The following is a 17,988-nucleotide window of genomic DNA, read 5'->3' as shown; positions in this document are numbered from 1 at the left end:
GCAGAGAACCATTAAACTGATGGGTTGGATATGTATGGTTTAGAGCCTGAAGTCCTTAACAGGGGTGAACTTATTCTGCCACAGCTTCAGGATATGAACCTCAGCTCTTTGCTTCTCAGTTTTTTCCCCATGTAAAATGGTGGCATTCTTTCTCTTCTTGCAGACTTGGCCTTGCAATTTTTTCATGTCTCAGATTTCTGATGGTGGATTATTACAAGTTAATGGTATTAATTACACCGTAACTGTTCATCCAGAGGGTAATAATTAATTATCAAAGGGCTTGTTTTGGGTTAGGTTGAAATAGATCATTAGGTAATTTATTATGAGTAAGTAAAATATGTTAACTCAATCAGTTTTTGCAGATCTGTTTTACAATTCAGTGTCAATGGAATGTAATTTTCAAACCTGTACTTAAGTACATTCAGCAATAGGGCAGATATAAACACCGCAGCCAAATGCTACACTGAGATTCTTCAGCACAGACACATGGCTAAGAGCTTTTAGCTTTCCTTCATGGAGAATTACATACAGACTGAAATATTTGGCTGGTGTGATCTGCCTGGTTTGGTCTTTGCATCTTAATAGAAATACAAGAAGTGCATTCAGGAGCACCGTGAAAGCTGTCCACAGTTTCTCATGGGGCTAAAGCTATGTCTCACCAAACAGTAAGTGTAAATAGGCCATGTGCTGGGCAGGAAAAATCTGTGGCATCATGTTTGAATTCACTTTTGGCTGCTTTGCCATCCTCAAATGAGGCAGTGAGTCCACCAATGCAACTCAGTTTTCGAAAGGGCTAAATGATACACTTCAGGGTAACAGTGAGTGCAACTGTATTTTCTAATGAGCATAATGACTTCCCTTGGAGACAAGAAAAATAAGCAATGTCAAAGATCCGTCAGGTTTTCCCCTCTTTGTCCCACTCCTCTATAAAACAGAAAGACCCATTTTCCATCCCAAAACCAACGGTGCCCCTGCAGAGCTGGTACTCAAGCAGGACAGAAGAACAACTTCTGTGACTCTTCTTCTGCCATGCTGAATGACTTGACAGAGCAACTGGCTCAAATAAGAAAATACTTGTGGCCTCTGTGGCTATTTTTCCCCCAGTAGTTCTGGCCCTTATAAGCAACCTATGTATTAGGTCCTCTATGCTCAGCCTTAACTCTCTGGTTCCCCATGTCCTGTCTCCTTCAGTGCTGTGGGATTTCCGCCTCCTTCACACATTAAAGGCAGCTTTGGGCCTGGGTCCACACGAAATATCAAACTCCTAGATTTAAAAGGAGTTACTACATTAATTAATTTCATTGTTTACTAGAAATACAGGCTATGAAATAAACTAATTATGATTCCACAGACATTAAAAATTGCATTTCTTTATAAAGAGGTAAGAGGCCTCTGTTTTCATCTATTTTCAGAGACTTAGCTTTTTTCTTAACACAGAGGAGAGCAGCTAGTTGCAGTTGCCTGGGTGGGAAGGAAAGGAGAGAAATTCCAGAGGAAAATATGGGGGAAACTTTAGTCAGGACACCACTTGCAGCTTCCTATGGACTTAGAAAAGACAGGCAGAGAAGGAGCAAAAGAAATGCGATAAAGAGCTCTGTGCGCACCAAGGTCAGAGAAAGAGAAGCAGAAGGTGATCCATGGCCATGTGGAACAAATATCCACATTGCAGTTAGATCAGGTGGGCATTCCCTGAAAGAAGGATGTGTTTAGCATCAGTTCCACTGTTGGAGCCATGCAGAAAGTCAAATAGCAGCTAAGTGCAAAATACTCTTTAAGTACCATGTTCTACGTGCCTTAATGGTCAAAATCTTGGTATCTGTCTCATGGTCTCTTACATCAGCAGCCTCCCTGGCTACTGTTTGCATCTTTGTTAAGAGATTTAGAAAAGCCACAAATACTTTGGCATTGGTTTATATGGAAGGTGTTCAAATACTACAAAGACTGTTCACAGTTAAAAATCAATAGGTTGCGAGGCAGACAAAGATAACCTGGAGAGATGTCTGGACAAAGGAATTCATCCCATGAAAGACCACCTGAAGGCATAATGGATTTTCCACTGCAGTAAACTACTCAAGGTTTCCATTGGCTACTGCTTGCAAATTTTTGAGGTTGCTCAACATGCCTATGAGCTTTACAAACATCTGTAGGTATTTGTTAAAGCCTTTGAGATACTTCAGTTTCTACTCCATAGAAAATGCCAATATTTTGTTTTTTACTCTTCACAATACATGTAAGTTTTGCAAATTTGCTACGGAAATGAAATTGAGAAAGTCTGTCTTAGAACCATGCAATGTTTCCTTTGGATAATACTGAAAAAAAACCTGTAAGAAAAAAACATAAGAAAAAAAAGTTAACTGCTAACAAATATGTGACCAGATAAAATCAGTAGCGTGTATTAATAGAAAAGGCAAAACGAAACATGACGCAAAGATAAAATCCGAATGCAATGGTCTCCTTTGTTTGGATTGAACATTTCCTCAATATCAACATGTTCTGACAAAACATTTCAATTTTGCCAAAGTTGCATTTTCTCGCAGAAACGGACTTTGTAAAAAGCTTCTGACTAGCTCAAGCATCTGTATTCCAAGTGATTCCTTTTCTGTTCTGCAGTTTTCATCCACTGTGGAGCGAACATTTAGCAAACCTCATTCATTCATCTGGCCCACCATAAGGAAGCAGGGCTATTTTAGGCTTGTTGTAATGGCACATGTGTCACTTAGTAGGGCTGTCCAGTCACGGGAGTGCGGGACAGGAATCCCTTTGGGCACCCACCCATGCGATGGCAGCACCCTGGGGATACACCAGCCCTGCATGTCCAGAGGGAGCTTGCACCAAGCTTGCCTCCTTCTGGAGACATCTGTAACTTCAGCTTATCCGCAGCAATGGGGATGAATGATTCATGAATAGAAATTCATATTTCTGTTTCTTCCCTCATAACAATATCTTTCTTTCTACAATGAAAATTGCTGTCTTACAGCTGAACACTAAAAGCCAATAAACACATCACAAAGGCAATCGGCTGCCAGAGTTCAGAAAGGGTTAAGGCAGCAGTTGGAGAGGTTTGGGGTGACGTCGTGCTTCTGGACGCCTGAGAAGTCTCTTGAAGGTAGTTCCCCTCTAGTGAGGATGGGAGCCAGCCGAGGTCTGAAATCCGAGATCTCTTGCAGCCTGGAGCTGGTGAGGTCCCAGTAAAAGCTGTTTGCCTGCTCTCCCTTCCTGAGCAGTCACACCGCTGCACCGGCCTGAGCAGTATGGAGCGAGCCCCCTGGACACACATAGGACTTACCCTCCTCCAGCTCCTGCTCATCTCCTGCTTGCCGAGAGGTACCGTAAGTGAGCGTCTGCATTCCCGGCACGGCCGAATCAGTGCCTTTCCTTCAGTGTGGTCAGAGGGGTTTGAGCTCACGCGCTGTCATGGGAAGTGGAGAGATCTGCAGGGGTGGTAAGAATAGCAGGAAGGGGCTCTGCTTTATTGATTCATTTCTTGCTGGTATGGAGAGCGTGTGGGGGGAGGTCTGCCCAGGGATGGTTTCCAGGCAAACTTAATAGCTTTAAAGAGAAACAACTGGCTGGATTTGTTTGCCAGTGGCCATCAAGAAAAGGGTATGCAATCACTTCACCTACTACTGCTTTATTTTCTCAACACTCAAAGCTAAGGAAATGATGATAAAAAAAAGGCATTTAAGTCTCCGAATTGTAAAGCGTAATTTGTTTAGTTTGGCAAGACAGAGACTTTCCTCTCCAGTCCCAACACCAAGAATGAAGGAGGAAAAAAGTATAGGAAAAAAAGAAAACAAAAGCCACACATTGTTTCCGATCTGGGCTTTAGTACTGCCAATATTATTCTTTCGAAGGGGAAGCCTTGTTAAAGCAGAATAATCTTTTTTGTAGTCAAGCCTTGCTCCAGTTTCTGCTGAGCCAGCATGTTCAGTTTCTTCTTGATAAGACTAAGCGAAAGGCATTTACTGGTGAGTGCAGATTTGCTGTCATGTGGCCACGAATGCGGGCTGTTTACACCTGGAAGAGGCTGGAGCCGCTGGCACAGATGGCTGTCAGCATCTCATGGACTGCTGACAGGGAAGTCAGGTGCCCCCAGACTGCCCACAGGTCGCAGTGCTGCTGGCAAGGTAAGCACATCGGGGGGAGCAGCAGACCAGGGGACATGTCAGGCATGCAGGCAGCACGTGACAGCTATAAGTTGTGTCAAAGATGGGGTTTCAGAGCCCACTTTACTGGGGGCTGAAGCAGAGGGTCTGCTCTGCAGCGCCCTGCCTTGCCATTCTTAGGGCCTGTGTGACACAGAGCCTGACTGCTGCCAAAGCTTCCCCCAGAGGCACCAGCACGAAATGCTGTCCCACTGTCCCATTTGCACTATTTCTTGTCCCGGCGGTGGCCCGTCACCCTGTCCGATGCCCCAGTACTTCTAAGCACAGGCAGTGCCAGACCTGCAGCTGGCTGCTGCAGAGAGATTTGTTGCCCACCTGGTACCAGCTCCTCATGCACCAGGGTCAGTGACTGCAGGACAGGGGATCCCACATCAACAGCCACCCCCTGCCCGCTCTGTGCCTCTCACCCCACCTACAGCGGCAGGAACGGAGCTCCAAGCCAGGGCAAGGACTCAACAGTGCAGTGGCCTTAGCATGTCAGGGCAGGTTGGAAAATAGCACTTTGCCTCCTCCCCACAGATGTATCCAATTTTTATCCCTATTTATCACACCCGGTTGCACAGGGCCTGCCTCAAGAGTTGGGGGCAGGAGTTGGGGGAGGTCTGGGAGTTGATTTTTGGAATAACCTTGAAGTGCAAGTGACTCATATTTCCTTAAAAATACATGTGTGTTTGTATGTGCTCCTGCCTATCTTAACCCTCCCCAGTCTCTCTTCCCCTCCCCCTCCATCCTCTGTCTAGAGAAGTGGAGCCCAGATGCGCTCAGAGACATCCAGATGCATTCAATCTTAGCAAATGGGTTACTTCAGTTCACATGTTTAGCTTCCTAGCATGGACAAAGGCTGAGAGCCTCGCTTTTTGTTTTAGAGGAAAGCTGGGGTTACACACGCTCAACCCCAAGGCTGCCTCCCAGGGGTCCCCATGAGCCCTTCGGTACCCCAGGGTTGGGCTTTGTGTAGCCTGGAGGGAGCCTGCCCCACCACTGGGCTACACATGTGCCTCCTGCAGCATGGTTCTCTCGGGGACACAGGCATCCCTCTCCTGCCCATGGAATCAGAGCTGTGGCGGGGAGGGAGTTGTGAGGCAGGGAAGCAAGCCATCAGCAAGGGCACAGGGCCGGCAGCCAGGGGGACAGCCTGCAGCCCTTGGCCAGGGCTGTACACAACTCCCCTGGGGCTGCAGTTATGTAAAACTTGGGGTGAGAGCTCAGAGATCTGGCTGCTGTCTCTGTGGGCTATTTCTATGCAAGCAACGTTAGCTGCAAGTGTTCTGCCAACCTGGTCCAGGTCTGACACAGATACAGCAAGGAAGCGCTTGAAGGTCTAACACCACTTGTTCACATTTAGCACAAGCATGTTTCTGTGTTGTGTGGTCATGGGCTTAAACACTGCAGCTGTTTCTTTTCCACAGGTTCCCAGATATTCCCTCTATCATGGAACTCTCTTCCCCAGGCCTGTTAATGAAGGCTGGGCTCTCTAACCTTAAAAGCACTGCATTCATACCTGTTCCTAGTTCTGCAGCAGAAGAAAAACAAAATCTCTTCCCAGTCACACTAGTGTAATTTCCCTGGCCAGAATAAGCTTCTCTATCCCCAGAAGAAATCAAGGCCTGATGAGTAACGTAGCAACCTCTGTGTTTCATCTGTGTCCTGGCTGTTTGACCATGTCACAGCCCTTCTCGGACAAACACACAATGCCACAGAGCCAATAATGAGATCAAAATACCATCTCATAATTACAGAGAAGAAAATGAAGCAGGAGGAGGTTTAGGGCAATTTTCATCAGGTTGCTTTAGATGCTAAAATACTCTGACTATTGATAGATGATTGCCTCTAATTTAAATCTGACTATGGCAAAAGGATACAGAAGGAGCAAGCTGTGGTATTTTGAGGGCAAGGAAAGATGTGTGCCAAGGGGAACATGGTTTAAACTGGAGCAGGATCTGAAATGCGGAGGCTTGTGAACTTGAAGCATCTCTCTGGTCCTATGGATTAGCCAGTCTGTCCCTAAAGAGAGCGGAAGGCATATAAGGGCTTTATACAAGAAAATGTGGAAGGGAACAGATTTCTACTTGGAGTGTATAGCATATGGCTCTATTTTTCATGGTACAGCTTACTGCCAAAAAAAAAGGGCTGCTGAAATGTGAGAAGAAAAGAACTAGGCCTTACACAGCCTGTGGGCATCCCTGCCTGGAGATGCTGGCTGAGTGGCAATGGGATCCCAAGGTTTTATGGTATAGACTGACTGAATGGACACTCCTGTTTTCTGTTAAGACTGGAAATACTCTATATGCATTAAGCCACTGTTATAGCTCTTAGATGTGCAACACCTACACACCACAAACAGGAAGCATAATTTTTACTTGGCTTTCCTTTCGGTTGCACTGAGGCACTTGATTTATATTATTGACTGAACAAAAGCAGGCAGCGTGGACTGAGATAGATATGGGAAATCCAAGGACCAGATGGAGTCCTCAAAATTACTTCTTACTGAAGTAAGAATTCTTTTCTCCTCTTCTGCCAGAGCAGAAGTGCTGAGAGTTTATGGTTTGTTTGCCACAGCTCAGTTAAGAGAGGAAGCTTGCACGTGTAAAAAGGCACAACTGTAGGAGCACGTTAAAGCAAACCTAAGGTCTGTTAGGAGCAACAGGACTATTTATTTCTGAATTTTATAGCTACGATACACTGCACGACAACAGGAAGCCTAGAATAGAAAGCTTCATTTTTTGAAATATTAGGCAGACCCCAGTTCCTTAGCCAAAGAAGAATGTGCATTAGCCTTTTGGCTATATGAGCCATTATCTGTATTGTTAACAAGATGGAGTTTAGGCCAACCACGGCCTCATCCAGCAGAACACAGTTGTACAGGCACTAGACTGTTTTTCAGTGCACTTCTTAAAGAGAATATACTTTCTGTAGTTAGTCTGCTTTCAACACAACCTCGCATTTGGAACTTAAAAAAGATGGTGGAATAAATGCACATTTATTAAGTGGACAGTCAGCTTAGTATAGCAGACTTCCCTCTGTGTTCACCCACTGGCTTTGGCTGGTTTGTTTTGTTTTGTAGAAATCCTTTCATTTTTTCACCTCCCTCTTACTGCTGTGTGAAAGCAGACTAATAGCCAGGAAAGGATGGGAACTGGCTCACTGGGAGAAACAGTTCGATTATTCAACAATGACCTGTAAACCTTAAATGAAGCACACTGAGCAAAGCTAAAACAAGGATGTATTTTAGCTCCTCATTTAATTAGCTCAGCTGCTCAAAAGAATAGTAGGTACATAATTTTAAGGAGAACCAAGTATTTTTAGAGACAACGTTGTCTCTTTCATCTTCTTAAGCTGCCTATTAAGAAAAGAGCAGAACTGCACACAATATGTTTTCTTAGGCATAAAGAGGTTAGGACTAAAGACCTGCACTTCCCATCATTCATAATGGTTTGGGGTACACTGTTTTCCATGTGCCCCAGTAAAAGCCTCTTAAAGTAATATCTCTTCTTCCCTTCTGAAATCTGTTTCTCTTGGCCTTCCTGAACTCAAAAGGAGATCTTTGCCATTATCACAGTGGAGCCACAGTTTCACCCAACATGTTTCTCATTGCCAGTTGAAAAATTCTAGTTCTTCTGTGCACTTCTTGTTCTTCATTTGCTAATGGCCACATACATGACACTTATGGGATGAAGACCAGCTTGCACATTGGTGCAATGACAGTAGACTCGAATAAGAAACAGACTGAAGTAGTCATAAAAATGAGACAGACCTGAATAGAAAGAAAATACATTCACTCTTACTGAATTTCACCTCTTTAGAGCTATTTTTTCTTTAAATGAAAATCTTTCACTTCAAAAATATTACACAGCTGAACATTCCCTAATAAGAGCCTTAAGAAATCATTCCTTCAAACCCAAGCACTCACTTTTTCTGCAGAAGGCAGTAATTGTTATTGAGCATCATGCTTAAAAAATAAATGGCAATCAAATAAGAGAAGGGGTATATTCTCATCTGTGAAATGTGAGCTGGTTGAATAAACACATTGAAACAGGCATCTATTATGGACTCTAATTTTAGAGATGCATCTGTACTGCTCTTATTTACAATACACTTATAATAATAATAAATGCACCACTTTTTAAAGCAATTTGTAATTATATTTCTTTGAGCTGAAGTAGTGTTATATCCATGTGTTGATAGATACATGGCAGCACAAGAGGAAAACTCATCTTTGCAGGGAAACAGAACAGATGGGCAGTTCTATCTGTTCAGATCAAGGTACGGATGTTCTTACAAAACAGTTTCTTCCATGTTCTGATAATTACAAGGTCCTGAAGTGCTCTTTTTTGGACTGTGGAGCACTCTTTTTTTTTTTTTTTTTGCAGGGAAGGATGGAGATGCAAACTTGTTTTCTCCAGATCAGTCCTCTGATCCCTTCATGTACCAGCTAATGCCAGCACAAAGTGAGAATAGAAAATCAGAGACAGAAGGGATGGAGGTGCCCCATTTCATCACCAGCATTGACGTGCATCAGCTTAAAATGAGTGCAACTTAAAAAAGCCGTTCCTCCAAAGAAGTAGAAGACAAGAGATAATAGGTGTAACTGGGCTTGCTTCAATTCACCTTAGTTCTGAGCCATTTTGATCAGAAATCTCCTTTCTATCTAGTAAGGTGTCTGACAAATTTACCATGATAAGAGACAAGCAGGCTGAAATGAAATGAGGCAGCGAAGAGCTGCCTGATCTACCCTTCAGGCAGCAACATTCTTGTGAATCACCAGGTGTTTAGGTCTGGTGGTGTAGCATAAACTAAAACTGAAGTTGATTTACTCGGAATGTCCCAGCCTGCAAACTGCAGTTGAATAGAAGTTCACTAACGAGTGGATCACACTTGATTTGTTTCCATATCCTCGCACCCATTAATGTGTCTGTCTCGCTCACAGATTCCCCATAAGAGAATTCCCTGAAGATGAAAGCTTCACTCACTGCACCGTCCAACACTATCTTACATTTCATCTGCACCTCTATACCACAAAAGTCACTTTTCTTCCTTGTTGTTTGTTTTTTTTTTTTTTATGGCTGAAGAACATTTTATTATTATTCTAATTTCCTTTGCAAGGTCAAGTTCAGTTTGACTTTTGGCAGTCCTCCCTTCATCCCTGAGCTCTAAGACATTGCTTTCTTTGATGATCAGACTTTTTCCATCCCCCGTAGGTCTCTGCTTTTCCTTCAAACGAGAGATTTGACTGGGCTCATTGCATATCCCATAGGGCTCATCACTATCCTTTCCAGCAGACCTTGGACTGAAGAGAACTAGTGCTGTAAGATGGTCTTATCCTTGTAGCTATTTTTTATTACTTGGGCATCCTCTTAGAACTCACTGTCGTAAGAATAAGAAACATATCTCCACTCTTCAGGGTGAGCGCTAATGGAGCCTTCACTTATCTTCCAAGGAGACATCTAGCTTTTCAGAATGACACAGTAAAAAATACCCTTTTGGAAGGTTATATTTCTATTCAAACAGTATTTCTGTCAAAATTCCATCGCTGTCCTTCTCAAGTACTAATAAAGAATTTCTTGTGGGGTTTTTATCACCTCACTTTCCAAGGTCCTGCAGTTTGGAAAAGGATGTTATTTGAGGTTTGGCCTGGACAGAGATGGCTGACTCATGTGTGTGCTGTGAGGGAGATAGGAAAAACAGAAATGGTTGCAGCAGGGAGATGACGACTGCATCACCCACTGTTTAGGGTCCTCTGCTGCACACCAGGCTGCCGAGCCTACGCACATTTTGAACAAGGAAGTCAGCACCTTTTGAAAAAGTGAAGCAGAAGTAAAGAGCAAATAAGGGAGCTGTAAGGTAGAGCAAGTAAGGAATAGGGCTAAGCCAGACAAGTCAAATCAAAGTCGGATTTGCTGCAACTTCATAAATTGAGTGAACAACAGCAGGAGCTTGATAGTCCAGCTGATTAAAGTTGTATTTCCCCTTAGAGCTGTGACAGCAGCAGGAGCAACCTGCTTCTAATCCTTCACTGGCTCCTGCAGGTATATGGTACAGAGGCAGGCAGACAAGCACCGCTTTTACAAAGACAAACACAGAGCTGAAGCAAAATCAAGAGCAAAAGCCGAACATTTTCTCTTTGCAATCTTGAGGAGCCGTGGAGAAGCTGAGGCCTCGCCTGCACAGGGAAGTCAGGAAGCATTACACTATTGAGAAGATCAGCTGTGCACTTATTCTGTACTGGTTCCTGCGTGCGTGCTCCTCATCTGCATTCAGCAGGTTTCTCACATGGGCTCAGCTGAGATAAACAGAGCTGGCCTCTCCAGGCACTCCTGCATCACCTGTCCTCACTGCAGCTCATCACACACATGCAGGCTTTGATGGAGAAAGCTCAGGGCCTGCTTGCTAGCAGGGAGGGCTTCCCAAAGCCTCAGGTAAATACGGGAAAGCAGAGGAGGTGGCAGCATGTCTGACGAATTGCCTTTGCTCTAACATGCCTTGGGCTGATGTTACCAACAGGAAGGCCAGTTAGAGCTCATGGAAACTCGGGCTCTGCCTGGGAACATCTCCTCCTACTTCTGTCTTACAGAATCAATCACTGAAAGCCTGCAGGATCTGAAATATGCCCTGTGCTGCAGGGGCCAGGTAGTCCCCCTGGGTTCTGATGTCAGTGAAAAGCACGACTGTCCATCCAAATCTGGAAGCGGATGAGAAGTACCAGCTAGTTGCACACCACCTCTATTTCTCCAATGCACACTTCCCCCAGGCTGAACTTGGAGCAAGAGTCAAAGCACAGCATCAAGCTCTGCCAGGCTGCCGAGCACAGCGGGCATTCCCACACAGCCCCCTCCCCAGCTGTTCGCGTGCCTTCCCTACACAGCTATTTCTTGCTTGGTTTCCACAGTCTTGAGCTGCTTCCATATGTGCTATTTCCTGGCTTTAATGGGCTTTTCTTCCATCATTAAAATCCCATAAATTAATTCACTGTTTGTTTGCCTGTTCTCAGACTTGTTTGTTGCGTTCAGCTAAATATTTTGTAGGGGTTGTCAAGCAGCTTCTTCCTGCTTCTTCCAGAATCAGGTCAAACCACTTTCTGGACTCTGTGTGACACTGGGAGGCACAGCTGCTCCTACGTGCCAGCCTGCCTTCTCTGGAGGTCAGGCCCACAAAGTGTACCACAATTACCCATCCTCCACTGGCATTTTGCTCACTCATCAAATCTCCCACTGCACCTTTCTGTCTAGATTTTCTCTTTCGGGGTGCTAATGGCCAACTGTGTCTGCATCCCCAGGCATGCAGTGGGGAACAGGATCGTGCCTCTTCCTCACGGGAGCCCAGATTGGGCTCAGCAACACAAACTTGTGTGTTGCTCTGTGCATCTCCCTCCTGCATTCCAGTTTCTGAAGGAAAGAGTTATTTTGCCTTTTGTTCAGCAGCCACGAGATATATGTGCAACACAAAAGGGATCCTAAAGTTATCAAAGGGATACATCAAGACTTTGCAGAAATTTCCTTGCAAAACAGTTGATACAAAACTTCAGAATAAATAGATTTAAAGGTGTCTGTGAATAGAATCCTAGAGAGGATCTCTTAAAAAAACAACAACAACAAAAAAAAAAACCCAACAACCTCAGACCCACAAATTTCCCTGTCAAAGTTACATATATTGCCCAAACCGCATACCTGAGAGTGAATTCAATTGACAGTAAATCAAAAGATGCTCTGCTTTCATTGTCTCCACTGAGACAAAGGCAAGAAGTGAGCAAACTGCATTTCTAGGTGACAGCAAATGTATTTTTACAATTCCTTAAGGGCCAAATTCTGCTGCTCCTTTTTTAACACCACACATTATCTGAAGCTCAACTTATGCTACCAGTAGACTCATTCAGTTCAAGAAGTATTAAGCCTGACACCTGCCTTTTGGCTTTGGTGTACACAAGATCAAAAGATAAAAGTAAATGCACATACTCTACACATAGAAATACACGTCATAGGATCATAGAATAATTTATGTTGGAAAGGAGTTCTCAAGGTGATCTGGTCCAGCCTTTCTCTCAGAGAAATGCTAACCTGGAAGTTATGTTGCGTTGATCATTGTCTTCACAGTTCTTGAACTCTGCAAGGATGGAGACATGCCTTAGTCAGCCCAGTGTAACTCTGCCTGTAAACATTTGAATCATTTTACAGATAGCAGTTTCTCTTGGGAAACTTGCAGCTACAGTCCAAATGGATACAGCCATTTTATTAATAAGCCTTAGCAATCTTGAGGGAAATTGGACATCTAGTTTCAGATGGGTGACTCAAAAAATCTGAAAAAATATTTGAAGTAAGCTTTGCAAGAAGCTCCTGAGTGTTGGGTTTTATTGCTCAGACATTGGGAAGTCCTCCTTCAACAAGGAGTAAGATACCCACTCCTATACGCCAGAGAAACAGCTATTTCCAGTCATGTTTGATGAGGTGGATCAAGCTGAACCTCAGTTCTAATAAGTTAATTAGGCATGTGTAATCAATTTGCTAGGGAATCTGATTCAGATGCAGTTCATAGATAAATTGCTTCATTAGAAGAGAATAATAGCCACAGATGAAGTCCCAACTTGACCAAGTTGATTGACTGCTGTTCCGGGAATTAGAAGGCACGAGTTTTATTCCTGGCTCTGCTATTGTTTTTCTCTGGGACCTTGAGCAAAGTCACTTCATCTCTCGTGTTTCAGTTTCCTATCTGGAAAAACAGCTATGTGAAGCACTTTGACATCTATAGGCAAAAGGCTACATAACTGCTAAACATTATGGTTATTTTGATGCAAGAATTAATCACTGGAATAAAAAATTAGAGAATTTTGTTGAATGACAGATGTATTTTTTTTTTTCCTGGAGTGATTGTGGGGTCAGGAGGGAATATAAAGGTTTCTGCACAAACAGCAGCCTAGTTTCCAAATTCAGAACTGCAATGGGCTGGGAAAGGCTCAGTTCTAAGAAGTGCAAAGGGCGTAATGTCATTTCCCAGCCAAAGGGAAAGAAATGAAGGAACAGTTGGTGGTCACTTTTTGATGGAGGAAATGTCACCAGTGACAAGATAAGATCCAGGTTTTGGGAGACTGTGAAAAAAAAAAAATTAAATAAAGGAAGGCAGAGCAGCAAAGTTTATTGTCAGGGAGCTGTGGCAGATGTGGTAATTAGGGTATGGGGCTCAAAGAAAGATAGGAGAGTGCTATGACTTACAGAAGTATGGCTTGCTGCCATGATAATGCAGATCTGTCACTGGGAGTGGAAAACAAAAGAAAAAAGGATGTTACCAAAACACAATAGAAAAAGAAAAAGAGGGTTGGGGGTGAGGGAAGGGAGTGAGAAGAAGAAAGTGTCTCATCAGGTTTCCTTCACATCTCATTTTCCTAGTCTGCTCTCACACTTCTTACCATGGCACTCCATGAAAGCAGCCCTCAGGCCTGTCAGCTGGGTAAGAGACATGCTGACAGCCCCACGCGTTCAGATTTCCATTTGTAGAACTCAGACAGCATGCTGACAGTGAAGGTGGGAGCTGCACTTACTGTCCAGAGTTGCATCTGGAGGCATTACAGTGCCCTTTCCTAAAAGGATATGTCTAGGATAGCTTAAATATCAGCAAATAAGGTTATGCTAGCTTAAAAAACAAAATCTTCTCCTCCCCCCCCAACATTTATAATGTTACAGTATCAAAAGTGCCTGACAGAATTAACCTTTAAAATAATGAGAAGTCTAGTTTTCTTTGGCAATGAAACTGTGTATAACACTACATACTTCTGAGTGAAAATAGGGAGTGAAACTGGCTACAGCCCTTCCTGTTGGGCATTCCTTCCTGTTCCAGAGCAGCAAACTCACAAACTGAACAGAACATGGCATTCTAGTTTAAATAATCTACATGTATACAAAGCCATAAATCAGACCTTAGATTTGGAGAAGAGCTTGTCGTGCGATCTAATCTCTATTCTTTAATAATTATTTTTCCTCAATGCAGATATGAAGGGAAGGCTTTAAAGAGAAAAGAACGAAGCAAGTGTATTCCTTAACTTTCTGTATATGCTTCCTCTGTCTGACCCTGCAAAACTGCCTGTGGGTCTTTTAGATACCCAAACCAACCTGGTATTCTGGCCACATGTAGTGCAGGGAATGCTGTCCAGGGAAAACATCTTGCCATGCATGACCTGACAAACTGCTGAGTAACAGATTCTGTCAGTCCTTGCCAGATAATGGATTTTTTTTCCTGCCCCCTTATCCTTCCTCTTTCCCCACTTGCAGAGTACACAGTGATCAATGAGAACTGCCCCGGGGCAGAGTGGAACATCATGTGCCGGGAATGCTGTGAGTACGACCAAATCGAGTGCGTCTGTCCAGGACGGAAAGAAAAAGTGGGCTACACCATTCCCTGCTGCAGGAACGAGGAGAACGAATGTGATTCCTGCTTAATACACCCAGGTATGCTTACTGTCACACTGTGGTCATGTGAAGACAGCTGCTGAGCAGTGAGGGTAATGGGCACTTAGCCAGGCACTCTAGCAGCAGGTAGCATCTCCTCCCAGGAACTCTTCTACCAGAAGTGCTGTCCTTGCTTAGAACTTCTCAAGCAGGCTTGGCAGCTGCCAAAGAGTGATGCCGCAGCTGGCTCCCCACCAGGAATGTCTCGTAGGTGCTCTGGGCTGAAGTGCATCCCCAGGGTGAGAAGAGAGGGATGATCAGAGGCCTGATTGGTGAGGGAAGGGCAGAGCAAAAGAGGAAAGCAGAAAACAGGGCCATATTGGAAGATATTGGAACCACTGGGGCTGAGCCCAACGTGCACCAGCATGCACACTTAGACTCCTGAGAGGCATTTACAACTGAAGCAATGAGATTTAGAGGCTCAGGCCAGTCAAAGAGCTTGGCTCCAGATCTTGAAGTCTAAGCTGCCTAGGGTTTAGGGGTGGAGGTTGGGTATGGTTCACAGCTGGGAAGCTGTCAGCACCACAGCAGTCACTAATGTTGTTGGCATTTACTGTGCAGACCAGAGTGCAGCTGCTCCTCTTGTCTTAGGACAATTCACCTGGGCTTTCCTCTGACACAGTGGCTCTCCTTTCAGGCTGCACCATTTTTGAGAACTGCAAGTCATGCCGTAACGGCTCGTGGGGAGGAACACTCGATGACTTCTACATCAAAGGGATCTACTGTGCAGAGTGCAGAGCTGGCTGGTATGGAGGGGACTGCATGAGTAAGTGTCCTATGTGGGCAGAGGCAAGCCAAGGATAGGGCACAGTGGGACAGAGCCAGAGCCATGCTGTGCCCTTCCAGCCATTTGGTACCACGACCTTTGTAAAGCACAGCAGCAGCAGGCACTGAGCAGATGAGCACTTTTTCCCTGTAACAGGGAAAGTTCCCTCCCCAGGACTGCCTGCTGGGGATTGGCCCGGGCCCCAAGCCATGGGAGTTCACAACTCTACTAAACTTCTGTCTTGTTTTATTTTAAAACTTTAACTACTGTGACTCTGAAGATCTCCTGGTCTCTGCATTTCTCAGACATATGTAAGCATGACTAATTCTCCAGAGGACTTAAGCAACGCATAAACATTTACAAGGGCAGCAGCTACATCAGAGCAATTCTCTGTCCTCTCTCAACCCCTGGGCTGCAGAAGCAGCCCCAGGAAGTCCAGGCATTACCCTCTCCTTGCTACTCCAAAGCAACACTAGAAAACAGTGTTTTCCATGTCCTGCTAGTGATGGCTAAAGGTTTTGTTTCAGATGGCACACAAGAGCCCTTCCTGATAGTATCAGGACAAACAGCTTAGCAAAATACAATCTTTTAATAGTGAGTTTCATAAACAATTGGAGACAAGCATTTCTTTTACCAGTTTCCCATGGGTGAAAGTACAGTCTTTCACCAGCCCTCTCTCAATTTTTATCAACTGTCTCTTTCACTTCCGTTCACTGAAAGGGATAAAAGCAGGGTCTACTTTTCCTATTCTTTTCTGTCCATTATTCCATACACCTGAGGCTTATCTTACCTCAGTCACAGATGTTAAAGCAACAGTTTAATCTGCCTTCCTATCCAACACAGCCCCTGACAGTTCAGGAGATGAAAGCAAACAAAATAATTATTTTAAACAGCAGAACACAGAGAATCCACGCTTCAGCAAGAGGATTTACTCAGGCTTGGCCTTCAGAAGTTGACAAATTGAGTTCCTTGCAATTCATAGCATGGTTTCTGATTGCACTTTTGTAATGGTATAACATGATGGAAAGTACAATAGTAGTAGTGAGGTAGCATAATCAATGCTAAGCAAGAGCAAATGACAACAAGCCCAAACACAACAGTCATAAACACAAAAGCAAAACCACTTACCTTTGGAAGGTCTCAGGTAGGCAGGGATCTCCAGAAAAATATCCTCACCCCCACTGCCCATCCTTAAATGAGGTCTGGGAACGGGTGGATCCTGGCACTATTCCTTCCAGTCACTCAGGTGTATTGCATGCAGCTGAGCTCCCCTGGGTTGGCCCTGCCTTCCCACCAGGTGCTCAATCACTGCTTCAGGCTGTGACTTAGCATTTCTGCTGCAGCTTTAAAGGTCCTTTTGCTCTGGGATAATTCCAAAGCTCCTAAGCACTTGAAAGCAGCCAAGAAAGAATCATTAGTTCATCTAATCCTGAATAGACTGGTGGCCTATAGTGTATTTCTGCCTACTTGGCTAGCTTGTATATAAAAGCAAATACAGCTTTGCACTGCAGTCTCTTAGGAGGTTTTAACAATGCTGAATTTTCATAGAGCTTGGACAGACTGTTTATCCTACAGGTTTCTCCTGTGAGAGCTGTAGTGTGGCACTGAGAAGATAGGCTTGTCTGGATGGCTCTGGGTACTTCATTGTCAGGGTGTGATGGGAAGATACTGCTGCTGTTTCTTCCACTCAGAGAGGAGCAGACAGGACAGCTGTCATCGAAGCAAACTCTTGTGGTGCCCTGCTCCGGCTTCCATGTCTGCAGATATGGGGCTCCTATGTAGTCTCAGGCATGCAGTGGCAGCATGGCCAGAAAGCAGCCCATGCCCACTCTGGATGCTGGCTCACAGCTCACAGCTATGTGGAGTTTGGCCTGGAGAGCTGCCAGCGGCAGCCTGGGAATGACAACGCAGGAGCTGCCAGAGCAGATGTGCTGAGATGCCGTGTTTTGGAGACAGGAGGAGGAGTCACCTCCCTGATACCTGTAGCAGGATCACATCTGGAAGTTGGTGGGCTGCTCTCAGCATCCCGCCGGCAGCTGGGTGTCAGTAAATCAGGGAAGGTGTGGGAACGCAACCACAGAAGCCGGGGGATTTGAGCCGCGCACCTCTCCCTGCAGCTCAACAGCAGTGCCCTCCGCTATCGAGCAGAGCTGCCCCTAGGCCTTGGCCACGGGTCTGTACGTCGCATACACGGCTCCGTGGGCACGGTGTGAAATAGAGATGGGTGCCCCGCTGGCAGGCGCTGCTTTCGCGAGTCTTCCTCTGCTGACATCGCTTTGCAAGTTTTCACCTCCTCCTACCAGCCGGGCCCACGCTTCCCTTGCCCCTCCACTGAGGACAAGCCGCCTCCAGCCTTCGCCTCTCTTTCTCTTTCCCAGTTACACACGGCAGGGCCGGGCTGCCGGCAGGGATCTCCCTCCCCCGGGCAGCCGGCAGTGCCCGGCCGTCCCTCCCCGGCAGCGCGGCCCTTTGCCTCCCCCTCGCGGTACCGCGCAGCATCGGCCCCCGCCTCGTGTTCCGCTCCCGGGTCTGAGTGCTCCGCGCTTGGCCGTAGTGGGTGGGCTCCTCTGTACAGGGGCGCTCCACCCGCTCTGTCACCTCGCTACCCCGTGCCTGGGGAAGAGGC

At 45.3% G+C, this 17,988-nt stretch overlaps 1 protein-coding gene and 1 long non-coding RNA gene across 8 annotated transcripts in view; one reads left to right on the top strand and one right to left on the bottom strand.

Annotated features, from left to right (window-relative positions):
* The first annotated feature begins 3,019 nt into the window (after positions 1–3,019).
* PAMR1 (peptidase domain containing associated with muscle regeneration 1) overlaps positions 3,020–17,988 on the top strand; it is a 53,737-nt gene continuing 38,768 nt past the window's right edge. Inside the window, exons 1-3 of one of the 3 annotated variants that reach the window (XM_010711253.3) lie at positions 3,020–3,324; positions 14,420–14,596; positions 15,234–15,362. In XM_010711253.3, coding sequence (XP_010709555.1) covers positions 3,252–3,324; positions 14,420–14,596; positions 15,234–15,362 — 379 coding nt within the window. In that variant the 5' untranslated portion in view covers positions 3,020–3,251. The remainder of the gene's footprint in view (positions 3,325–14,419; positions 14,597–15,233; positions 15,363–17,988) is intronic. The other 2 variants (XM_010711254.3, XM_010711255.3) reach the window with 2 other exon arrangements.
* Positions 3,331–17,979, bottom strand: LOC109367720. Of its 5 annotated transcripts, none has more exons than XR_004159883.1 (5): positions 16,491–17,979; positions 14,607–14,817; positions 13,367–13,405; positions 12,218–13,242; positions 3,331–7,920 (listed from the first exon to the last, which is right to left on the bottom strand). It is a non-coding gene; the product is annotated as an uncharacterized LOC109367720 (long non-coding RNA). The 5 variants fall into 5 exon arrangements; XR_004159882.1 differs by having other exon boundaries at positions 12,218–12,263; XR_004159884.1 differs by lacking the exon at positions 3,331–7,920 and adding an exon at positions 9,212–11,616.

Source organism: Meleagris gallopavo, chromosome 5 (assembly GCF_000146605.3).
Source record: "Meleagris gallopavo isolate NT-WF06-2002-E0010 breed Aviagen turkey brand Nicholas breeding stock chromosome 5, Turkey_5.1, whole genome shotgun sequence".
Classification (NCBI taxonomy): domain Eukaryota; kingdom Metazoa; phylum Chordata; class Aves; order Galliformes; family Phasianidae; genus Meleagris; species Meleagris gallopavo.
This window is presented reverse-complemented; position numbering and strand designations above follow the sequence as displayed.